General features: G+C 38.9%; 1 protein-coding gene across 1 annotated transcript in view; it reads left to right on the top strand.

The window, feature by feature from the left end:
* LOC113902483 (multidrug resistance-associated protein 4-like) overlaps positions 1-26577 on the top strand; it is a 365222-nt gene that overhangs the window by 242497 nt on the left and 96148 nt on the right. Inside the window, exon 21 of the mRNA XM_027557817.1 lies at positions 24770-24849. Within this exon, the coding sequence (XP_027413618.1) occupies positions 24770-24849 (80 nt within the window). The remainder of the gene's footprint in view (positions 1-24769; positions 24850-26577) is intronic.

Genomic DNA, 26577 nt, shown 5'->3' on the forward strand with positions numbered 1-26577 from the left:
CAAGGCTTTGGCATAGTCAAAGCAGAAATAAAGCAGAAGTCAATAAAGCAGAACTATAATGAAAAGGACATCTTTTTTGGGTGTTAGTTCTAAAAGGTCTTGTAGGTCATCATAAAACTGTTCAACTTCAGCTTCCACAGCATTTCTGGGTAAAAGGGTATTTAGTAATTTGAAATTTTAACTTTACAAAAATCTATCCTTTCCCCAACTAATTTTAGAAAGCAAGTTTAAGAAGTTGGACCTGGATTGTTGTGGGTCATATTCAAAGGAACCTGCCATTTCTTTTCTCTCTCTCTCTCTCTCTCTCTCATTTTTTCTTCAATTTTCCTTCCCTGATAGCTCAGATGTTAAAAAATCTGCCTTCAGATTACAGTCCATGGGGTCACAAAGAGTAGGACAGGACTGAGTGACTAACACACAACACTTTCATAGTTGATTTACAATGTATCAAATGTATAGTGGAGTGATTCAGTTATGTCTACATATATAAAATATGTACATGTATGTATCTTTTTAAGATTCTTTTCCATTATATGTTATTAGAAGTTATTGAATATAGATCCCTGTGCTATATAGAGTAGGTCCTTTCTGTTTACCTATTTTATGTACAGTACTTTGTATCTGTTAATGTCAGATTCCCAATTTATTCCTTCCTTCCCTTTTCCCTTTGGGAACCATAAATTTGTTTCCGATGTTTGTTAGTCTGTCCTGTTTTTTAAATAAATTCATTTGTGTCATATTTTAGATTCCACATGTAAGTGGTACCATAAAGTATTCATTTTTCTCTGTATGATTTACTTCACTAAGTTCACTTAGTTCATCTATGTTGCTGCAAATGGCATTATTTCATTGTTCTTTATGGTTGGGTAATATTCCATTTTGTGTATGCACTGCATCTTCTTTATCCATTCATTTGTCAGTGAACAATTAGGTTGTTTCTATGCCTTGGCTTTTGTAAATGGTGTCACATATCTTTTAGAGTTATTGGATTTCCCGGATATATGCCCAGGAATGGGATATGGTAGTTTTATTCCTAGTTTTTAAAGAAATATCCATATTGTTTTCCAAAGTGGCTATATTAATTTACATTCCCACCAACAGTGTAAGAGGTTTCCCTTTTCATCACACCCTCTCCAGCATTTATTATTTATAGACTTTTTAATGATGACCATTTGACAGGTGTGACATAATAGATTACTGTAGTTTTGATCTACATTTGTATAATAATTAGTGATGTTGAGCATCTTTTCATGTGCTTGTTGACCAATATATGTCTTCTTTGGAGAAAAGTCTATTTAGGTCAGCTGCCCATTTTTTGATTAGACTGTTTTTTTCTTTATACTGAGATGTATAAACTATATAATATAATTAGGTATAATTAATTTATATTCTGGAAATTAATTTTTCATAAATCTCATCATTTGCAAATATTTTGTCCTATTCAGTAGGTTGTGTTTTCATTTTGTTGATGATTTCATTTACTGTGAAAAAGCCTTTAATTAGATTCCATTTGTTTATTTTTGCTTTTGTTTCCATTACTCTAGGAGATGGATCTAAAGTATATTGATAAATTTATATCAAAGAGTGTTCTGCCTGAGGTATCCTCTAAGAGTTTTATGTTAGCAATATTGATCCTTCCAATTCAAGAATACAGTATATCTTTTTGTCTGTGTGGTTTTCAGTTTCTTTATCAGTGTCTTATAGGTTTTGCCTCCTTAGGTAGATTTATTCCCAGGTTTTTAGATATTGTTTTGATCCTATGGTATACGGAATTGTTTCCTTAATTTTTCTTTCTGATACTTTGTTATTAGTGTATAGAAATGCAACAGATTTCTGTATCTTAATTTTGTATCCTGGAACTTTACCAAATTCATTGATTGGCTCTAATAGTTTCCTAGTGGCATCATTATGATTTTTGTTGTTATCTGCAAATGATTAACAGTTTTACTTCTTCCTTTCCAATTTGGGTTCCTTATTTTTTCTTTTTCTTTCCTGATTGCTTGGCTAGGCCTTCTAAAACTGTGTTGAATAAGTGTAGTGAGAGTGAACATCCTTTTCTTCTTCCTGATCTTAGAGAAAATGCTTTCAATTTCACCATTGAATATGATATTAGATGTGGGTTTGTTATATATGGCCTTTATTATGTTGAGGTGTGTACCTTCTATGCCCACTTTCTGGGGAGTTTTTCTTTTTTTTAAATCATGAATGGGTGTTTAGTTTTATCAAAAGCTTTCCCTACATGTACTGAGATGATCATATGGTTTTTATTATTTAATTTGTTATTATGATGTATCACATTGATTTATGGCTATTGAAAAATGCCTGAGATAAATCCTACTTGATTATGTTGTATAATCTTTTTAATGGATTATTGGAGCTAATTTGCTAGCAATTTTTTTTCTTTTTGAATTAGTGTTTTTGTTTTCTTTAAAAAAAAAAAAAAAACCTATTCTGTATTGAGGTATAGCTGATTAACAATGTGATAGTTTCAGCTAAACATTATCTGCTAGAATTTTGTTGAGGATTTTTGCATCTATGTTTATGAGTGATATTTGGAGAAGGCAATGGCAACCCACTCCAGTACTCTTGCCTGGAAAATCCCATGGACGGAGGAGCCTGGTGGGCCGCCGTCCATGGGGTCGCTAAGAGTCGGACAAGACTCAGCGACTTCCCTTTCACTTTTCCCTTTTCACTTTCGTGCATTGGAAAAGGAAATGGCAACCCACTCCAGTGTTCTTGCCTGGAGAATCTCAGGGATGGGGGAGCCTGGTGGGCTGCCGTCTATGGGGTCACACAGAGTTGGAGACAACTGAAGTGACTTAGCATACCATTATGAGTGATATTGGCTTGTAATTTTCTTTTTTTGTGATATCTTTGTCTAGTTTTAGTATCAGGGTGATGGTGGCCTCATAGAACAAATTCAGAATTGTTTTTTACTTTGCAGTTTTTCTCTGGACTAGTTTCAGAAAGACGGGTGTTTATTCATCTTTAAATATTTGTTAGAATTTGCCTGTGAAGCAGCTGATCCTGGACTTTTGTTTGTAGGAGTTTTAAAATTACTGATTCACCTTCAGTACTGGTAATTAGTCTGTTCATATTTTCTATTTCTTTCTGGTTCCGTTTTGGTAAATTGTACCTATCTAAGATTTTATCTACTTTATTGATGTATAGTTGTTTGTAGTAGTTTTAGGATCCTTTGTATTTCTGTGGCATCAGTTACAATTTCTCCTTTTTCATTTCTGATTAATTTGAGCTTTTTTTCTTGTTGAGTCTGGCCAAAGTCTTGCCAATTTTGTTTGAGTCTTACCAGTTTTGAGTCTTGAGTCTTACCAATTTTTTTTTTAAATTTTTTAAATTTTATTTTATTTTTAAACTTTACAATATTGTGTTAGTTTTGCCAAATATCGAAATGAATCCGCCACAGGTATACATGTGTTCCCCATCCTGAACCCTCCTCCCTCCTCCCTCCCCATACCATCCCTCTGGGTCGTCCCAGTGCACCAGCCCCAAGCATCCAGTATCATGTATCGAACCTGGACTGGTGACTCGTTCCATACATATTATACATGCTTCAATGCCATTCTCCCAAATCCTCCCACCCTCAGAGTTTTACCAATTTTGTTTATCTTAAAAATAAACACCAGCTTTTGGTTTCATTGATCTTTTCTATTTCTTTTTAATCTTGATTTCATTCATTTCTGCTTTGGTATTTGTGATTTCTTTGCTTCTAATAAGAAAGAGTTATCATTTGGGTTTTGTTTGTTCTTCTTTGTCTAGTTGCTTTAGGTGTAAGTTTAGTTTATTTATTTGAGATGTTTCCTGTTTCCTGAGGTAAGGTTGTATCACTATAAACTTCCCTCTTAGAACTGCTTTTGCTATGTCCCAGAAGTTTGTATTGTCATTTTTGGCTATGGTTTGTTTTTGTTAATATTAGTATTTGTCTCCAGTTATTTTTTTATTTCCTCCTTGATTTCTTCAATGATCCATTGTTAGTTTAGTAGCATATTGTTTACCTTCCACTTGTTTGTAGTTTTTAATAATTTTATTTTTCTTGTAGTTGATTTCTAATCTCATAATATTATGGTCAGAAAAGATGGTTGGTATGATTTCAGTTTTCTTAAATTTACTAAGGCTTGCTTTGTCGCTCAACAAGTGATCAATCCTAGAGAATATTTCATGTGCACTTGAGAAGAATGTGCATTCTGTTGCTTTTGGATGGAATACTCGGTAAATACAATTTACATTGGTTTAATGCATTATTTAAGGCCTGTGTTTCCTTATTGATTTTCTGTCTGGATGATCTATTTGTCCATTGATGTAAGTGGGGTGTTAAAGTCCCCTACTGCTATTGTGTTACTGTCAATTTCTTCCTTCATGACTGTTAATATTTTCCTTATATATTGAGGTGTTTTTATGTTGGGTGCATATATATTTATAATTGTTAGATCTTAGATTGATCTCTTGATCATTATGTAATCTCCTTTTTTGTCTCTTGTAAGTGTCTTTATTTTAAAACCTATTTTGTTCTGATATAAGTATTACTATTCCTGCTTTCTTTTGATTTCTATTTATGTGAAGTGGCTGGATGGCATCACTGACTCAATGGACGTGAGTCTCAGTGAACTCTGGGAGTTGGTGATGGACAGGGAGGCCTGGTGTGCTGCGATTCATGGGGTCGCAAAGAGTCGGACACGACTGAGTGACTGATCTGATCTGATCTTTAACTATCCCCTCACTTTCATCTGGTATGTGTCTCTAGATCTGAAGTGAGTTTTTTTATAGTCAGCATATATATAGGTATTTTGTATCCAGCAAGCCAGTCTTTGTCTTTGGTTGAAGCATTTAGTCTGTTTACATTTAAAGTAATTATCAATATGTATATTCTTATTGCTATTTTGTTTATTATTTGGAGTTTGCTTTTGTAGGTCTTCCCCCCCCCCCTTTCTTCTTTTGTTCTCTTCTCTTGTGAGTTTATGACCATCGTTACCATTATGTTTGGATTCCTTTTCCTTTTTTGTGGACATATCTATTACAGACTTTTGGTTTGTAGTTACTATATATAGTACTATATGTTTTCCTTTACTGGTGAGATTTTTCATTCTGTAATTTTCTTGTTTCTAGTTGTGATCTTCTTTTGCCTAGAGAAGTTCCTTTGACATTTATTGTAAAGCTGGTTTGTTGGTACTGAATTCTTTTATCTTTTGCTTGTCTATAAAGCTTTTGATTTCTCCATCAATTTTGAATGAGAGCCTTGTTGGGTGAAGTATTCTTGATTGTAGGTTTTCCCTTTCATCACTCTAAAGATACTGTGCCACTCCCTTCTTGCTACAGGATTTCTGATGAAAAATCAGCTGATAGCCTATGGGAATTCCCTTATATGTTATTTGTTGCTTTTAATAATCTCTCTTTATCTTTTTGTTGTTTTGATTACAATGTGTCTTGGAATGTTCCTCTTTGGGTTAATCCTGTATGGGACTCTCTGGGCTTCCTGGGTTTGGGTAACTATTTCCTTTCTCAGGTTAGGGAGATTTTCACTTATTATCTCTTCAAATATTTTCTTGGGCTGTGTTTCTTTCTCTTCTCCTCTGACATTCCTATGATGCAGATACTAATGTTGTATTGGCCTGTCAGTGACCAGAGCCAGGGCCTAGCTGATCCCAAGGTAGGATCTGTTTTACATTGTTGGGATTGTAGTTTTCTTGCTTCTAGTGTCTGTTCCCTGGTGGGTGAGGCTGCTCTAGAGGCTTGTGCAGGTTTCCAGGTAAGGAGGGCCATGTCTGTCTACTGGTGGCTGGAATTGGGTCTTGGCCCTCTGAGGGCTGGGCCATGTTTAGACACATGTCCAGAGGTGGCTGTGAGCTCTCTAGTCTTTAGGCAGCCTATCTTCTGATGGGTGGGCCCATGTCCTGTCCAGTTAGTTGTTTGGCCTATGGTGTCCCTACACTGGTGTCTATAGGCTGTTCAGTGGGACCAAGTCTTGGCTCTGATGTTCTAAGATTTCAGCCCCCAGGAGTGTTCATGTGGCTGAATGTTCCCTACTTCTTCCACCAGTATCTATACCCGTAGGGTGAGCTACAGCCACCCTCCATCTCTCTAGAAGACTCTCGAAAACCAGCAGGTACATCTGCCCCAGGCTTCTATTAAATTATTGCTTTTGCCCTGAGTCCTGGTGCATGTGAGATTTTTGTGTATGCCCTGTAAGAGTGAAGTGTCTATTTCTTTCAGCCCTTTTGGAACTCCTGTAGTTAAATCCCACTGGCATTCAAAACCAAATGTTCTGGGGGCTTGTCTTTCCAGTGCCAGAACCCTGGGCAGTGGAGCCTGATGTTGGGCTCAGGTTTCACTCCCATGGGAGAACCTCTGCAGTATAATTATTTTCCAGTTTTAGGTTGCCCGCCTCGGGGTATATGGGATTTGATTATATCGTGAGTCTGTCCCTCCTCCCATCTTGATGTGGTTCCTTCTTTGTCTTTAGTTTATAGAAGATATTTCCAGTAAGTTCTGGTCTTTTTCACTGATGGTTGTTCTTCAGATAGTTGTGATTTTGGTGTGCTCTTGAAGTGAGGTGGGATGAAGGGCTTTCTACTCCACCATTTTGGCTGATCTCTCTGCTCAGTTTGGATGTGTTTGGAGTTTAAGATATTCTGTAGGACAGCCACATGCCCAAGAAAGAGATTAGGAGTGGAGATATGATTTGGGATGCATAAGCAAATAGGAAATCATAATAATAAAAGTGAGCGAAGTTTAGAAAGAGCACCAGGAAAAGGAGAAATGGTCAATGGAACTATCCTTAGAAAGAAATGAGGCAGTAAGGGATATTGCAGGAAGTTGTGCTACATAGTAGGGTTTCCTTGCCTCCTTTCTGTGCAGAGTAGAAATTTCAGGATGACTGTAGGGAAGCCCTTGACGTTAGCACCCACCCCATAATGAAATGTTATTGCATCACCCTGAGCAAGGTTGGACCTTGTCTCTTATATCACTGGAAGCTTGGTTTACAAAGGGATTTGGACATTTCTCTTAGCTGCAGAAACCTTTCTTCAAAGAGCATTACTATGTGAACATCCAGATATATGTCAGGGACTCTGTTTGAGGAGGATGGGCAGCAAGGGAGACATCCAGATGGTGTGCCTGGAACTGGGCAAACTTGGCCATTACTCCCTCTTTTGCATCATTCTCTGAGGCACCTCTGTTGCATATCATATGTTTCACAGGACAAAGTTTGGAAATTACTATCCTTGATGATCTTTCATGTCCCTTAAAGCCCTAAAATCTCAAGGGATAATATGAATAATATCTTGCATGCATGTGTTTCTTTACAGTTTAGGAAGAAACTGACTAAGCATGATGTTTTATCCTGTGAATGTTATCTCACCTTTAAAGATAAGGTATTTACCTCTCAGTGGAGTTTGGATGAGTTGCCTAAATGCTTATTGCTACAGTGCATTAGAGGAGACCCAGAACCTTGTGTTTTTCCACTGATGGTTTCCTAATTCCTGTTCTATTATGTTGGTGCATTTTATTTATTTATTTATTTTTATGTTGGTGCATTTTAATAGTGAGTTTTAAATCATTTTAAATTTAAGTTTAAATAGTGATATTTAAATCATTATAACTAGGCTCAAACACATCTTTAATTAATTAAAGTAGGAACCATTTCAATCAACGCATTTTTGCCAACAAGAAAAATTTTTATTCCTGTAGGAAAAAAAAAAATCTGTGCTTTGGAATTTGATGAATTATTGGAAAGTACTTTTTGCATCCTGCTGGTTGTGGAATCATATCCTCTGCAAAGAGTGGTTGAGATTCTTGAAGTGGTAGTTTGTTGGTGAGAGGTCAAGTGAATAAGGTGAATGAGGCAAATCTTTGTAGATAGGGAAAAAGATGGCGAGAAATAGGTAGACATGGAGTACATGTCTCTCTATGGAAATGTCAGGAATACACCTTCAGACACCACTGCTTGGAGAACACCAGCTAAGAGCCAACAGGAGTACCTGACCACTGGAAAAGAATATATAGAACCACATAAAACTGAATAGGATGAAGGAATTAGGGGGAAAAACAGGAGTGTTAGTAGGACTGGACCTACCCTTGGTGGGTGAGGGAATTGAAGCAGGGGTCAAATCCCCACATTGGGACAGTAGTCTGGGTCAGAAGAAAAACATTTAAGGCTGAGAGTGAAACAGCTGATTTGTGGCAGCCTAAATGGAATGAGAATTAGACAGTACATATTGTAACCATATGTACCCCAGAGAGGGATTCAGATCCCCTAGAAGATGCAGCAACTGGGAGCTGGAGCGTAGGGATTATGGAGCAATCCCAGGGTAAGTGCTGCTGTTGACTGTGGAGAGATGGAGTGAGGGGACATGAGGGAGGAGATTGTGGTGGGAAATGTCTGTGGAAGAAAGCCAGGCAGGCATGGAAACAAGGCGATACTGCTGAGACATGTGTAGGGGGTGGAGCCATTACGGTAGCTTTTCCTGCCACACAGGCAGCATCAGCAACAGAACAAAAGAGAGGCTGGCCTATCAAATGGCTGAAGCACTGAACTACAGAGTAGGACCCCACCCAGGGTGCTCCTTTAAGTGACTGATTCACCAGACTACAGAGTAGAACCCCATCCAAGGTGCCACTTTAACTGCCTGATGCATGGATCTACAGAGTAGGACCCCAGTCTGAGGGGCTCCTCTATGTGCCTGATCTCCTGAACAACAGAGAAGGACCCCAGGCAAGGGAGCCCTCTAAGTGCCTGAATGGGCAGAATTATGGAGATAGAACTAGCCAAAGAGGTCTTCTGATCACCAGCTACCAGAGGCTTGAAAAAAGATGCTGATAGGGCCATAACTCCTGTGGCAGAGACAGTCCATGTCCCTGCACAATCAGCGCCACCAGGTACCCACAGCCCAAGCAGCTGCACCACCTTAATGCTCAACTCTCACTGGGGCAGAGCTGCCACAGGCAAAAAAAAGTCTTGAGTCTATGCACGTAGGGTCACTTAAGTCGTGTTGGACTCTGTAACCCTGTGGACTGTGGCCTGTGAGGTTTCTCTGTCAGAAGGGTTCTCCAGGCTATAATACTGGAGTGTTTTGGCCAATACTGGTTGCCATACCCTTCTACAGCAGTATATTTCCTGCTGCCCTAGCCACCAACTCCCCTGAGTACCTGGTGCTGCCAGAACCCCCGTGACCCAAGCAGCTGCAACATCTCCACATGTGGCCCTCACTGGGGCAGACCTAAGTCCTCCAGGGCAGCCTCAGGAGCAAACCCCTGGGGATGACCCACATGCAGAGGTGGAAATAAAACCACAATTGAAACCCGGGGACAGTGTGGCTAAGGAAGAAGACACAAAACCTTCCCACCAGCTATACAAGCTGCAGATTAAATCCATATGATGAGCTAGGCAGACTCTGTGTCTATATAAAAGGACACTGAGAGCTCCACAAAAGAAAACACACTAGTTCTGATAGCTGTGTACATTGGAGGCAAGAACACACAGAAATAGGACCAGATTAGAGTCTGAGCTGCCCCCACAGCAGGTCCAAAGACCAGCACAGTGTTGGAGGGCATCCTAGGGAGGTAAGGTGGACTATGACTCCCAGCGAGGGAAAGGATGCTGACAGCAGAGACTCAAGAAAAACATTTATTATTCTTATCTTTGACTTGTTCTGTAGTTTATTTTGGATTCCGCCCCCCCGCCTTGTAGTTGTTGATTTTATTAGCACTGTGAAATCTAGTTAAGCTTTTGAGGGTTTCTTTTTTAAATTTTCCTTCAATCACACTTTTTATTGCTGTTATAAAACTCTGCCTGTATGTTGGCCTTTTTAAGTTCTGTGGAGTTTTCATTTTTTTTCTTCTACTTTTTATCCCCTCTCTTTTTAATTTTTAAACTTTTAAAATCTATTATTATTTTTCTACATTTATTCCTTTGTTTGTTTTTCCTACTCTTATTTCCCCCATGCAATTGATCTTTAATATATATAAATCTTCTTTATATACCTTTATTTAACTCTGTATTTCTATTCTTTCTTCTTTCTTTTTCTCACCATATATCTTAGTTTTGCTTTCACTGCTTTATTCCCCATTTGACACCTTGCTGTAGGTTTGTTTTCCAATTTGTGCTTTAGTTAGTTTTGTTCTTAACTGGCGTATATCATTTTTTGTTTCCTTTGTTTGCTGAGTTGATATACTGTACTTTATGTTTGTTGGTCTGTTTTGATTTTGCTTATGGATGTATATGTATATGTGTATATTTCATTATTTTAATTATTATTTACCTGATTTTGTAACTTCCATTTGTCTAGCATTCATCTTTGGTTTCCTGTTTTGGGGTATTTATTTTAATCCCACTTAATGCCATAACAAACCACCTGAGGAATCTCCATCCTGGCCACAGATCAAGCCCTGAGCCTTTGGAGTGGGAGTGCTGACTCCAAGAAGACTACCAGAGAACTAACCCTAGGGAGTATTTAATAGTGAGAACTCCCACAAAGGCAGCCACTTGTATACAAGACCTGGCATCACCCAGGATGCCTCATCAAAACAACAAACAAAACAAAAATACAAACCTAATCATCAGCAGACAGGATTAACACCTCACTCTGCCCATCAGAGGAAAACAACAACAACAACTCAGCACAAATCTCACCCTACACGAGGCTTACACAAACCACTGGACCAGCATTAGGAGGGAAGAAACCAAAAGGAATAAATAATTCAAACTTGAAGCCTGGGAAAAGGAGACCTCAAACACAGTAAGTTAAAAAAATAGATAATGAAAACGCAGAGAAATACTGCACAAAGGAAGGAACAGACTAGTAATATACAAGCCCAAATAAATGAAGAGGAAATAGGCAAACTGCCTGAAAAAGAATTCAGAATAATGATAGTGAAGATAATCAAAAACCTTGAAAATAGAATGGAGAAAATGCAACAATCAATTAAAAAAGACTTAAAAGAATTAAAGAATAAACATATAAAGACAAACAGCACATTAATAAAATTAAAAATACTCTAGAAGGAATCAGTAGCAGAATATTTGAAGCAGAGGAACAGATCAATGAGCTGGAAGATAAAATGGTGGAAATAACTGCTTAAGAGTAGAATAAAGTAGAGAGTGAAAAGAACTGAGGTTAGTCTCAGAGACCTCTGGGACAATATTAAATGCACCAACATTCAAATAATAGGGGTCCTAGAAAAAGAAGGGAAAAATAAAAGTTGAGAAAAAATTTGAAGAAATTATAGTTGAAAATTTCCCCAACATGGAAAAGGAAATAGTCAATCAAGTCAAAGAGGCACAAAGAGTCCTATATAGGATAAACCCATGGAGAAACACGCTAAGACATACTAATCAAACTAACAAAGATTAAACACACAACAAATATTAAAAGCAGCAAGGGAAAAGCAACAAGTAACGTACAAAGGAAATCCCATTTACTTAACAGCTGATCTTTCAGCAGAAACTGCAGGTCAGAAGGGAATGGCAGGATATATTTAAAGTACTGAAAGGGAAAAATCTACAACGAAGATAACTCTACCTGGCAAGGATCTCATTCAAAATTGATGGAGAAATCGAAAGCTTTTCAGACAAGCAAAAGTTAATAGAATTCAGTACCACCAAACCAGCTTTACAACAAATGTTAAAGGGAATTATATAGTCAGGAAATACAAAAGAAGAAAAAGATCTACAAAAGCAAACCCAAAGCAATTAAGAAAATGGCAATAGGAACCTATATATCAACAATTACTTCAAATATAAATGGATTAAATGCTCCAAGCAAAAGATACAGACTGGCTGAATGGATATAAAACAAGACCCATATATATGCTGTCTACAAGAAAGCCACTTCAGACCTAAACACATATATAGACTGAAAGTGAGAGGATGGAAAAATATATTCCATGGAAACGGAAAGCAAAAGAAAACTGAAGTGACAATTCTCGTATTAGACAAAATAGATGTTATGATAAAGAAGATTACAAGAGATAAGGAAGGACACTACAAATGATCAAGGGGCCAATCCAAAAGACATAACAATTTTGAATATCTATGCATCCAACACAGGAGCACCTTAATACATAAGACAAATACTAATAGACATAAAAGGAGAAATGACAGTAGCACAATAATAGGAGGAGAGTTTAACATTCCACTTACACCAACAGACAGGTCATCAAAACAGAAAATTAATAAGGAAACGCAAGTCTTAAACCATACATTAGATGAGATGGATCTCATTGATACCTTCAGGACATTCCATCCAAATGCAAAAGAATACACCTTCTTCTCAAGTGCACATGGAACATTCTCCAGGAGAGAGCACATCTTGGATCATGAATCAAACCTCAGTAAATTTTAAAAAATTGAAATTGTATCAAGCATCTTTTCTGATGACAATGCTATAAGACTAGATATCAATTACAAGAAAAAAAATCTGTAGAAAAACACAAACAAATGGAGATTAAAAAATATGTTTATAAATAATGAACTGGTTACTGAAGAAATCAAAAGGGAAATAAAATTCCTAGAAACAAATGACAATGAAAACATGACAAGTCAAAACATATGGGATGCAGCAAAAGTGGTTCTAAGAGGGAAGTTTATAGCAATACAACCCTACCTCAAGGAACAAGAAAAGTGTCAAATAGATAACCTAACTTTACACCTAAAACAAACTGGAAAAAGAAGAAGAAAAAAGAAATCCCAAAATTATCAGGAAGAAAGAAATAAAAAAGATTAGAGCAGAAATAAATGAAAAAGAAATGAAAGAAACAATAACAAGGATTAATAAAACCAAAAGATGGTTCTTTGAGAAGATAAACAAAATTGACTAACCTTTATCCAGACTTATCAAGAACAAAAGAGAGAAGAATCAAATCAACAAAATTAGAAATGAAAAAGGAGAGGTTACAACAGACAATACGGAAATACAATGATTATAAGAGACTATTACAAACAACTACATGGCAATAAAATGGATAACCTGAAAGAGATGGACAGATTCTTAGAAAAGTTTGATCTTTCATTACTGAACCAGGAAGAAATAAAGATTATGAATGACCCAATTACAAGTACTGAAATCAAAGCTGTGATAAAAAGTCTCCCCAAAAACAAGCCTAGGACCAGATTGCTTCACAGGTTAATTCTGTCAAACATTTAGAGAAGAGCTAATGCCTATCCTTCTAAAACTCTTTCAAAAAACTGCAGAGGAAGAAACACTTCTAAACTCATTCTATGAGGCCACCATCACCCTGATACCCAAACCAAAGACAACACAAAAAAAGAAAGCTACAGGCCAATATCACTGATGAACATAGATGCAAAAATTCTCAACAAAATTCTAGCAAACAGAATTCAACAACACATTAAAAAGCTCATACATCATGATCAAATTGGGTTTACTACAGGGGTACAAGGATTCTTCAATATATGCAAATCAATTAATGTGATACATCATATTAACAGATTGAAAGATAAAAACCATATGATAATCTCAACAGATGCAGAAAAAGCCTTTGACAAAACTTGGCACCCATTTATAATTGAAATTATTTAGAAAATAGGAAATAAAGGAACCTACCTCAACATAGTAAAGGCTATATATGTGCCGGGGTCCAGCCTCAGCAGAGGCCAGGGATACCCTCAGGATGAACAGCGTCAGTGAGAGAGATGAAAGTAAAGGAGAGAGAAAGAGGCTGATATTCCTTGGTTTACACAGAAAGCCAATAAAGCCCCTGACATGGGACTTGCTCTGTTCACAGAGGCCTCAGGCGCCCTCTCGATGGGGTCTTAGAAGCTCGGGCAGGAAAGTGAACTCAGAGAGCCTCAGGATCAGCCTGAAAAAGAGAGAAGGAGAGAGAGTGAGTGAGAGAGAAAGAAAGACACGGGGAGACCAAGCTTAGGTGGAACGGGTCTGCAATTTTACTTTCAAAAGGAGCTTTTATACCCTGAGTTACACATTTACAGAAGTGAAAGATGCAGAGTCATGCAGAGTCAGCTCAACATTCCATCAGTTTTAACCTTTATCGAAACCAGGCTCTTTTTCACATACCTTTCCACTTACAAGGGTCTTCTGTTGTGTACATTATCTTCTGGCCCTGTGGCCTGTTAACATTTTATGACTCTTTCGTGATAAAGGTTGGTCAACCAGAAAACTTGTTTTCCTTAAAATGTTTTTTCTTTATTTTTCCAATCTGCGCCCCCCTCAGAAAACAAAGTTACATTCTTATGGAGCAAAGGTGCAGTGGGTTACAACAAAGAAAGAACTTATTAACTCAAAGGTCTTATGTTGCTAATGCCAAGGCTACTACTTGTTTTTCCTACATTCTAACTATATCAACTAATGCACTCCCAGGCACACAATGGGTAAGCAAGCATTGGCTCAACAATGCAGTGTTATTCTTTTTTTTTTTTTAATTTTATTTTATTATTTAATTTTATTTTTTAACTTTACAATATTGTATTGGTTTTGCCATACATCAACATGCATCTGCCACAGGTATACATGTGTTCCCCATCCTGAACCCTCCTCCCTCCCCATACCATCCCTCTGGGTCGTCCCAGTGCACCAGCCCCAAGCATCCAGTATCCTGCATCAAACCTGGACTGGTGACTTGTTTTATATATGATATTATACATGTTTCAATGCCATTCTCCCAAATCATCCCACCATCTCCCTCTCCCACAGAGTCCAAAAGACTGATCTATACATCTGGGTCTCTTTTGCTGTCTCGTATACAGGGTTATTGTTACCATCTTTCTAAATTCCATATATATGCGTTAGTATACTGTATTGGTGTTTTTCTTTCTGGCTTGCTTCACTCTGTATAGTAGGCTCCAGTTTCATCTACCTCATTAGAACTGATTCAAATGTATTCTTTTTAATGGCTGAGTAATACTCCGTTGTGTATATGTACCACAACTTTTTCACCGTTCGAAGGTCATGGTTGGGATGTTATGAACAATCATGTGCGTTAGTTGCAAGAGTATGGGTAAACCTGACAAGGAATCTAAAATGCCAACAGAGGGGTTTGAATTGAAATACTCAATTCATGCCCAGGAGACATTAATTAGAGCCTTAAGTTGATCTCCTTCAGAGAAAGGTGGTCAGGGAGAGCCCCCTGTTACATCCTGGAATGTGAAGTCAAGTGGGCCTTTCCTGAAAGATGATGTTGTGAAAGTGCTTCACTCAATATGAAAGCAAATTTGGAAAACTTAGCACTGGCCACAGGACTGGAAAAGGTCAGTTTTCATTCCAATCCCAAAGAAAGGCAATGGCAAAGAATACTCAAACTACCGCACAGTTGCACTCATCTCACACTCTAGTAAAGTAATGCTCAAAATTCTCCAAGCCAGGCTTCAGCAATATGTGAATCGTGAACTTCCTGATGTTCAAGCTGGTTTTACAAAAGGCAGAGGAACCAGAGATCAAATTGCCAATATCTGCTCGATCATGGAAAAAGCAAGAGAGTTCCAGAAAAACATCTATTTCTGCTTTATTGACTATGCCAAAGCCTTTGACTGTGTGGATCACAATAAGCTGTGGAAAATTCTGAAAGAGATGGGAATACCAGACCACTTGACCTGCCTCTTAAGAAACCTATATACAGGTCAGGAAACAACAGTTAGACATGGAACATGGAACAACAGATTGGTTCCAAATAGGAAAAGGAGTACATCAAGGCTGTATATTGTCACCCTGTTTATTTAACTTATATGCAGAGTATGTCATGAGAAATGCTGGATTGGAAGAAACAAAAGCTGGAATCAAAATTGCCAGGAGAAATATCAATAACCTCAGATATGCAGATGATACCACCCTTATGGCAGAAAGTGAAGAGGAACTAAAAAGCCTCTTGATGAAAGTGAAAGTGGAGAGTGAAACAGTTGGCTTAAAGCTCAATATTCAGAAAACGAAGATCATGGCATCTGGTCCCATCACTTCATGGGAAATAGATGGGGAAACAGTGGAAACTGTGTCAGACTTTATTTTTCTGGGCTCCAAAATCACTGCAGATGGTGATTGCAGCCATGAAATTAAAAGACACTTACTCCTTGGAAGGAAAGTTATGACCAACCTAGATAGCATATTCAAAAGCAGAGACCTTACTTTGCTAACAAAGATTCATCTAGTCAAGGCTATGATTTTTCCTGTGGTCACGTATGGATGTGAGAGTTGGACTGTGAAGAAGGCTGAGCACTGAAGAATTGATGCTTTTGAACTGTGGTGTTGGAGAAGACTCTTGAGAGTCCCTTGGACTGCAAGACGATCCAACCAGTCCATTCTGAAGGAGACCAGGCCTGGGATTTCTTTGGAAGGAATGATGCTAAAGCTGAAACTCCAGTACTTTGGCCACCTCATGTGAAGAGTTGACTCATTGGAAAAGACTCTGATGCTGGGAGGGATTGGGGGCAGGAGGAGAAGGGGACGACAGAGGATGAGATGGCTGGATGGCATCACCGACTCGATGGACTTGAGTCTGAGTGAACTCTGGGAGTTGGTGATGGACAGCAGGGAGGCCTGGCATGCTGCCATTCATGGGGTTGCAAAGAGTCGGACAAGACTGAGCAACTGATCTAATCTGAATGTCAAAGGAGTTGGTGAAAGGCATAATATAGTAAACAGTGGACAGACAGACTTTGGTTTCAGGGTAGATGCTCGAGCAGGTCCAGGGTGTCCCTTGAGTCCTGATCCTCCTTGCCTGTCAGTTCTCCTCTGCATGATCTTGCTATGGGTGGGATCTCCTGTGCTGGCTCCTGACATATATGATAAGCCCACAACCTATGTTATTCTTAATGGTGAAAAACTGCAAGCACTTCTCCTAAGATCAGGAACAAGACAAGGGTATCCACTCTCACCACTGCTATTCAACATAGATTTGGAAGTCCTAGCTACATCAATCAGAGAAGTAAAATAAGTAAAAAAAAATCCAGATCAGAAAAGCAGAAACAAAGCTCTCACTGTTTGCAGATGGCATGATACTATACATAGAAAACCCTAAAGATACTATCAGAAAATTACTGGAGCTAATCAGTGAATTTAGCAAAGTCACAGGCACAGGATACAAAAATCAATACACAGAAATCACTTGTATTCCTATATACCAACAATGAAAAATCAGAAAGAGACATTAAGGAATCACTCCCCATTCGCCATTACAACAAAAAGAATTAAATATCTAGGAATAAACCTACCTAACGAGAAAAAAAGACCTGTACACAGAAAATTATAAGACTCTGATGAAAGAAATCAAAGATGGCATAAACAGATGGAGATATTCCATGTACCTGGGTAGGAAAAACAAATATTGTGAAAATGACTATACTACCAAATGCAATCTACAGATTCAATGCAATTCCTATCAAATTACCAATGGAATTTTTTCACAGAACTAGAACAAAAAAAATCTCAAAACTCTTTTGGAAACACAGAAGACCCCAAATAGCCAAAGCAGTATTGGGAAAGAAGAATGGAACTGGAGCAATCCACCTTCTTGACTTCAGATTATACTACAAAGCTACAGTTATCAAGACAGTATGGAACTGGCACAAAAACAGAAATATAGGCAAATGGAACAAGATAGAAAGCCAAGAAATAAACCCATGCACCTATGGGTATCTTATTTTTGACAAAGGAGGCAAGAATATACAATGGGGCAAAGACAGCCTCTTCAATAAGTGGTGCTGGGAAAACTGGACAGCTACATGTAAAAGAATGAAATTAGAACACTTCCTAACACCATACACAAAAATAAATTCAAAATGGATTAAAGACCTAAATATAAGATCAGATACTATAAAACTCTTTGAGGAAAACATGGGCAGAGCACTCAATGACATAAAATAAAGCAAGATCCTCCATGATCCACCACCTAGAATAATGGAAATAAAAACAAAAGCAAACAAATGGTACCCAATTAAACTTAAAAGCTTTTGCACAGCAAAGGAAACTGTAAACCCAGTGAAAAGACAACCCTCAAAATGGGAGAAAATAATAGCAAATGAAAAAACTGACAAAGGATTAATTTCCAAAATATACAAGCAGCTCATATGGCACCCCACTCCAGTGCTCTTGCCTGGGAAATCCCATGGACAGAGGAGCCTGAAAGGCACAGTCCATGGGGTCTCTGAGGGTCGGACACGACTGAGGGACTTCACTTTCACTTCACTTTCATGCATTGTAGAAGGAAATGGCAAACCACTCCAGTGTTCTTGCCTGGAGAATTCCAGGGATGAGGGAGCCTGGTGGGCTGCCATCTATGGGGTTGCACAGAGTCAGACATGACTGACGTGATTTAGCAGCAGTAGCAGCATACAACTCAATACCAGAAGAAATAAACAACCCAATCAAAAAGTGGGAAAACTACCTAAACGGATGTTTCTCCAAAGAAGACTACAGATAACTAACAAACACATGAAAAGATGCTCAATATTGCTCATTATTGCTCCTGCTGCTGCTGCTAAGTTGCTTCAGTCATGTCCGACTCTGTGCGACCCCATAGACGGCTGCCCACCTGGCTCCCCTGTCCCTGGGATTCTCCAGGCAAGAACACTGGAGTGGGTTGCCATTTCCTTCTCCAATGCATGAAAGTGAAAAGTGAAAGTGAAGTCCCTCAGTCGTGTCCAACTCTTAGCGACCCCATGGACTGCAGCCCTCCAGGCTCCTCCGTCCATGGGATTTTCCAGGCAAGAGTACTGGAGTGGGGTGCCATTGCCTTCTCCGATTGCTCATTAATAGAGAAATGCAAATCAAAACCACAATGAGATGTCACTTCACACCAGTCAGAATCAGTCCAGTCAATTCAGTTGCTCAGTCTTGTTCTTTGCAACCCCATGAACCATAGCACGCCAGGCCTCCCTGTACGTCACCAACTCCTGGAGTCCACCCAAATCCATGTCCATTGAGTCGATGATACCATCCAACCATCTCAGCCTTTGTTGTCCCCTTCTCCTCCCATCTTCAATTTCTCCCAGTATCAAGGTCTTTTCAAATGAGTCAGCTCTTTACATCAGGAGGCCAAAGTATTGGAGTTTCAGCTTCAACATCAGTCCTTCCAATGAACACCCAGGACTGACCTCCTTTAGGATGGATTCGTTGGATCTCCTTGCAGTCCAAGGGACTCTCAAGAGTCTTCTCCAACATCATAGTTCAAAAGCATCAATTCTTTGGTGCTCAGCTTTCTTCACAGTACAACTCTCACATCCATACATGACCACAGGAAAAACGATAGCCTTGACTAGATGAACCTTTGTTGGCAAAGAAGTGTCTCTGCTTTTTAATATGCTGTCTAGGTTGGTCACAACTTTGCTTCCAAGGAGCCAAGTTGTTTTAGTTTCATGGCTTCAGTCACCATCTGCAGTGATTTTGGAGCCCAGAAAAATAAAGTCAGCCAGTGTTTCCACTGTTTCCCCATCTATTTGACATGAAGTGATGGGACCAGATGCCATGATCTTAGTTTTCTGAATGTTGAGCTTTAAGCCAACTTTTTCACTCCCCTATTCCACATTCATCAAGAGGCTCTTTGCTTCTTCTTCACTTTCTGCCATAAGGGTGGTGTCATCTGCATATCTGAGGTTATTGATATTTCTCATGGCAATCTTGATTCCAGCTTGTGCTTCCTCCAGCCCAGTGTTTTTCATGATGTACTCTGTTTATAAGTTAAGCAAGCAGGGTGACAATGTATAGCCTTGATGTACTCCTTTTCCTATTTGGGTGCAGTCTGTTGTTCCATGTCCAGTTCTAACTGTTGCTTCCTTACCTGCATACAGGTTTCTCAAGAGGAAGATCAGGTGGTCTGGTATTCCCATCTCCTTCAGAATTTTCCACAGTTTATTGTAATCCACACAGTCAAAGGCTTTGGTATAGTCAATAAAGCAGAAATTGATGTTTTTCTGGAACTCTCTTGCTTTTTCTATGATCCAGCAGATGTTGGCAATTTGATCTCTGGTTTCTCTGCCTTTTCTAAAACCAGTTTGAACATCTGGAAGTTCATGGTTCATGTATTGCTGAAGCCTGGCTTGAAGAATTTTAAGGATCTCTTTACTAGCATGTGAGCTGAGTGCAATTGTGTGGTAGTTTGAACATTCTTTGAAATTGCCTTTCTTTGGGATTGGAATGAAAACTGACCTTTTCCAGGCCTGTGGCCACTGCTGAGTTTTCCAAATTTGCTGACATACTGAGTGCCGTGGATGTACATGTGTTCCCCATCCTGACCCACCCTCCCACCTACCTCCCCATCCCATCCCTCAGGGTCATCCCAGTGCACCAGCCCTGAGCACCCTGCCTCATGCATGGAACCTGGATTGGCGATCTGTTTCACATATGATAATATACATGTTTCAATGCTATTCTCTCAAATCATCCCACCGTCACCTTCTCCCACACAGTCCAAAAGTCTGTTCTTTACATCTGTGTCTCTGCTATCTCACATATAGGGTCATCATTATCATCTTTCTAAATTCCATCTGTATGCGTTAATATACTATATTGGTGTTTTTCTTTCTGACTTACTTTGCTCTGTATAATAGGACTCAGTTTCATCCACCTCATCAGAACTGATTCAAATACATTCTTTTTAATAGCTGTGTAATATTCCATTGTGTATATGTATCACAGCTTTCTTATCCATTCATCTGCCGATGGGCATCTAGGTTGCTTCCTTGTCCTGGCTGTTGTAGACAGTGCTGAGATGAACATTGGGGTACACGTGTCTCTTTCAGTTCTGGTTTCCTCGGTGTGTGTATGCCCAGCAGTGGGGTTGCTGGGTCATATGGCAGTTCTATTTCCAGTTTTTTAAGGAAATCTCCACACTGTTATCCATAGTGGCTGTACAAGTTTGCATTCCCACCAACAGTGTAAGAGGGTTCCTTTTTCTCTTCACCCTGTCCAACATTTATTTTGTAGACTTTTTGATAGCAGCCATCCTGGAGATCCAACCAGTCCATTCTGAAGGAGATCAGCCCTGGGTGTTCTTTGGAAGGAATGATGCTAAAGCTGAAACTCCAGTACTTTGGCCACCTCATGCGAAGAGTTGACTCATTGGCAAAGACTCTGATGCTGGGAGGGATTGGGAACAGGAGGAGGAGGGGACGACAGAGGATGAGATGGCTGGATGGCATCACTGACTCGATGGAAGTGAGTCTGAGTGATCTTCTGGAGTTGGTAATGGACAGGGAGGCCTGGCGTGCTGCGATTCATGGGGTCACAAAGAGTCGGACACGACTGAGCGACTGAACTGAACTGAATTCTGACCGGCGTGAGATGGTACCTTATTGTGGTTCTGATTTGCATTTCTCTGATAATGAGTGATGTTAAGCATCTTTTCATGTGTTTGTTACCCATCTGTATGTCTTCTTTGGAGAAATGTCTGTTTAGTCATTTATTTTTCTGGAATTGAGCTGCAGGGGTTGCTTGTACATTTTTGAGATTAATTCTTTGTCTGTTGCTTCATTTGCTATTATTTTCTCCCATTCTGAAGGCTGTCTTTTCACCTTGCTTATGGTTTCCTTCATTGTGCAAAAGCTTTTAAGTTTAATTAAGTCCCATTTTTTATTTTTGCTTTTATTTCCATTACTCTGGGAGGTGGGTCATAGAGGATCCTGCTATAATTTACATCAGAGAGTGTTTTGCCTATGTTTTCCTCTAGGAGTTTTATAGTTTCTGGCCTTACATTTAGATCTTTAACCCATTTTGAGTTTATTTTTGTGTATGGTGTTAGAAAGTGTTCTAGTTTCATTCTTTTACAAGTGGTTGACAAGTTTTACCAGCACCACTTGTTAAAGAGGTTGTCTTTTCTCCATTGTATATTCTTTCCTCCTTTGTCAAAGATAAGGTGTCCATAGGTGCGTGGATTTATCTCTGGGCTTTCTATTTTGTTCCATTGATCTATGTATCTGTCTTTGTGCTGGTACCATACTGTCTTGATGACTGTGGCTTTGCAGTAGAGCCTGAAGTCAGGTAGGTTGATTCCTCCAGTTCCATTCTTCTTTCTCAAGATTGCTTTGGCTATTTGAGGCGTTTTGTATTTCCATACAAATTGTGAAATTATTTGTTCTAGTTCTCTGAAAAATACCATTGGTAGCTTGATAGGGATTACATTGAATCTGTAGATTGCTTTGGGTAGTATACTCATTTTCACTATATTGATTCTTTTGATCCATAAACATGGTATATTTCTCCATCTATTTGTGTCCTTTTTGATTTCTTTCACCAGTGTTTTATAGTTTTCTCTATATAGGTCTTTTGTTTCTTTAGGTAGATATATTCCTAAGTATTTTATTCTTTTCGTTGCAATGGTGAATGGAATTGTTTCCTTAATTTTTCTTTCTGTTTTCTAATTACTAGTATATAGGAATGCAAGGGATTTCCGTGTGTTGATTTTTATATCCTGCAACTTTACTATATTAATTGATTAGCTCTAGTAATTTTCTGGTGGTGTCTTTAGCATTTTCTATATAGAGGATCATGTCATCTGCAAATATTGAGAATTGTACTTCTTCTTTCCAATCTGTATTCCTTTTATTTCTTTTTCTTCTCTGATTGCTGTGGCTAAAACTTCCAAAACTATGTTGAATAGTAATGGTGAGAGTGGGCATACTTGTCTTGTTCCTGACTTTAGGTGAAATGCTTTCAATTTTTCACCTTTGAGGATAATGTTTGCTGTGGGTTTATCATTATCTGTTCTCTTAATGTTTCTTAGTGCAAGAAGTAACTGTTAAACTTGCTGACCTCACATTTTCTGCACTCAGCTCATTGCTGATTAGAGTTTAGTTTTTTTTTTATTATGATATTTGATATTTAGTTCAGTTTTTGTAGTTGCTATGTGGAGAGATGGTTTTTCTCATTGGTTTTGTTTTTCTTGTATTCTACAAACTTTGCTAATCCTGTCTCTCAGACCTTAAGTCACCCACATCTGGTGAAAAGTAAAGGGGTGTTTTCATGTACTGTTCATCTCTGGGTAGCCTTTTCATCTTTAATAAAATTCCATCATTACCTTAAACACTTTTTAAGCTGAATTGTATTTACAGGGTTTCCAAATTCTGCCTATGTTAAATAGTTGTACTCTTCCACTGATGAAACCATATGCATGTAAACTGTATCTTTAACATTTTTGACATACATTTTCCTTGTTTTTGGTATTATTACTTTGAGAAGTTAAAAAATGACCATTCAGGGCTTCCCTGGTGGTCTAGTGGTTAAGAATACACCTGACAATGCAGGGATAACTGGTTTGATCCCTGGTCTGGGAAGATTCCACATGCCATAGGGCAGCTAAGTCCATGCACCACAAATCCTGAAGCCTGTGTGCCTAACGCCCATGCTCAGCAACAAGAGAAACCACCGTGCTGCAACTAGAGAAAGCCCATGTGCAGCAATGGAGATCCAGCACAGCCAAAAATGAAATAAATAAATAAATCTTAAAAAAAAAAGAAGACTAGGTAGGTAGCAAAATTATCTAGAATATTTGAAAAATAATCCATTTGATTTTAATGTTCCTAAAGCAGAACTGATTAAATAACCCAACCTCTTGCCCCTCGAAGTGTGGTGTGGGAAACAGCAGAAAGGGTGTCATGCGGCAGCTTGGTGGAAATGCAGACTCTCTAACTCCCCCAGCCCTCCTGAGTCAGAATCTGCATTTTACCAAGTGGACCTCCTGCATCGCCTGGTGGACTTTCCCAGGAGACGTGATGCTGCAGAACCTGGGGGTCAGAATCATCATCTCACCTTGGTGGTTGAGTGCCCGGTAACTCACCTGGCATCGTGGCTGGGTTCTTTCACCTGCAAGAGCCTATTTAATCCTGAGAATCACCCTCTAAAACAGGCATTCTTACAATATGAGAAGAGTTGTCACCAGATCTGCCAAAGGTGTCACTAAAAGACAGTTTTTGCATCTGTATTTCCTAAGTCTGAGTAGGGAAATTTGAGGCCCAGTCTGTAATGCTGGCCTGGCCAAGGGTGAAAGCCTCCAGTGACTCCAGTTCCTGGTGTGGGCACACCCTGTGCTTCCAGTGAGCCAGACACCCTGTGGACAACAGAAGAGCCTCACATCCCAGCAGAAGTTGAAACTCAGCCCCAAATGCTGCTCATTCACCGTCCTGTTGTGGGTTGATGTGAAGGGCCTTGGGAGGAAGTCATCTGTGACTGAGGTCAGGAAGAGCAGGTAGAGGTCCCACATCTCATCTGCAGGCTGGCTTCCTGAAGCTTCAATTACAAATGAAGCTCAGAGGGGTAGATAAACACATTTCCCAGGGTAGATAAACACATTTCCCTGGATATACCAAAATTGATTGTGTGTATATATGTATTTGTGTAGCTTCAGGGTTGTTTGAATTAAATCATTAAAAGCAGTAGATATTAGAAATTCTCATCTTCCAATTCTGCAGCATTTAGGATATACTGTTTTAGTGGATTTTGAGAAGGCAAATAAAATCAATGATAAGAAGCACTTGGAATGAAGCCTTAGATGGGATGGATCTAAAAGGAGGGAACATACTAAAATCCATCAACCCTTCCACAAGATTCCCTGCCCTCAGCCCACCATTCTTTTAAAAACCAAGGGCTAATTTCAATCCCACCAACTTCTATTTTGTGGTATTTTTGTTTCTTTTTAGGTATTATCCTATTTTCTCCTTCTTTACCACTGACACAGCTTATTTCATATGACTCTGAAATATATTAAATATGCATTTAAAATATTATTTTATTTGGTCATGAATTGTTTGTCTTAAAGGGCCTGTCTGGGTCAAAGAGTAATTTCTCATATCCCGTTCTTACAGGAAGAATTTTAAATCGTTTCTCCAAAGACATTGGGTATATGGATGATGTGCTGCCTTCATCATTTCAAAAGTTCTTCCAGGTAATGTATCAGTCCTGTCAGAGTTCTCACAGGGAAGAACAGAGAGCCTGTTTCTCAAGGCCTTTTCACAGGGATTGAGGGTGGGCCTTTCAGCCTGGTGATGTGTCCTTTAATCTTAAATAAAAGCCATGTTTGTGAGAGAAAGGTGTGGCTGTGATTGGGAGGCTGAATTAACATTAGTAACACCTGGGACAGGAATGGCTACTCTGTCATGTCAGGGTTGGTCTGAAGCAGCACATGCTGGGTAAGTGGTTCTCCCTCTGCCTCCCAGGTGTCTGGTGTGGATTCCCTTTACTGTAAGCATATTTCATAATAGAAACAAGCACCTCTCATGAAAAGATAGCCAAGATGAACTAAATTGTGTATTGTATTACCATAAAAGACAAATATATACTTCACCTTTTTTTCTAATAAAGCACGTGTTACAAAGAAAAGATTAATAATAATAAGGTAACCAATAATACTTGAACAGAAACAATCATTGTTGTTCACTCGTTAAGTTTTGTCTGACTCTTTGCAACCCCATGGACTACAGCACACCAGGTTTCCTTGTCCTTCACTATCTCCCATAGTTTGCTCAAGCTCATGTCCATTGAGTTGGTGATACCTTCAAACCATCTCATCTTCTGTCACCCCCTTCTCCTCCTGTCTTCAATCTTTCCCAGCATCAGGATCTTTTCCAATGAGTTGGCTCTTTGCATTAGGTGGCTAAAGTTTTTGAGCTTCAGCTTCAGCATCAGTCCTTCCAATGAACATTCAGGGTTGATTGCCTTTAAGATTGACTAATCTGATCCCCTTGCAGTCCAAGGGACTCTCAAGAGCCTTCTCCAATGCTGCAATTCAAAGGCATCAATTCTTCAGTGCTCAGGCTGCTTTATGGTCCAACTCTTACATCCATACGTGACTACTGGAAAAACCATAGATTTGACTACATAGATCTTTGTTGGCAAAGTGATGTCTTTGCTTTTTAATGTGCTGGCTAGGTTAGTCATAGCTTTTCTTCCAAGGAGCAAACGTCTTTTAATTTTGTGGCTGAAGTCACTGTCTGCAGTGATTTTGGAGCCCAAGAAAATAAAGTCTTGTTACTGCTTCCTCTTTTCCCTCTTCTATTTGCCATGAAGTGTTAGGACTAGATTCCATGGTTGTTTTTTGAATATTGAGTTTTAAGACATCTTTTTCACTCTCCTCTTTCACATTCATCAAGAGGCTCTTTAGTTTCTCTTCTGTTTATGCCATTAGGGTGGTATCATCTGCATATCTGAGGTTGTTGATATTTCTCCTGCAATCTTGATTCCAGCTTGTATAGAGTCTTGCCCTCCCTATTATTATTCAAGAATGTTAACACTACACCCCATCTCAGCACAATATCAAGCTAATGGAATTTCTCCTCTAGGTGTATTTATCATATTCTGCAAATTAAATATTTATCTGAATTGTGAAAAATGACCATATACTCTCAAGTGAAAGAGTCATCCAAAAGATTATTTCTATTTATTCATGTGGATTCATGACTTCTGATAGAATTCCCAACTGGTGTGCTCCCAGTGGGAAATAAGCATATCAAAATAATGATTCCCCTTATTTCCTGGAGCATCAGGACTTGGGTCACTTCTTCTAGGTCAACATGTTTCTTGTTGTACACATATCATTGTCTTTGTGCCATGGTGAGACAGAAGTATGGAAGCACTGGCCATGGTAATATGGGCCATCAGATGGGTCTGAAATCCA

This window comes from Bos indicus x Bos taurus, chromosome 12, assembly GCF_003369695.1.
Source record: "Bos indicus x Bos taurus breed Angus x Brahman F1 hybrid chromosome 12, Bos_hybrid_MaternalHap_v2.0, whole genome shotgun sequence".
Classification (NCBI taxonomy): domain Eukaryota; kingdom Metazoa; phylum Chordata; class Mammalia; order Artiodactyla; family Bovidae; genus Bos; species Bos indicus x Bos taurus.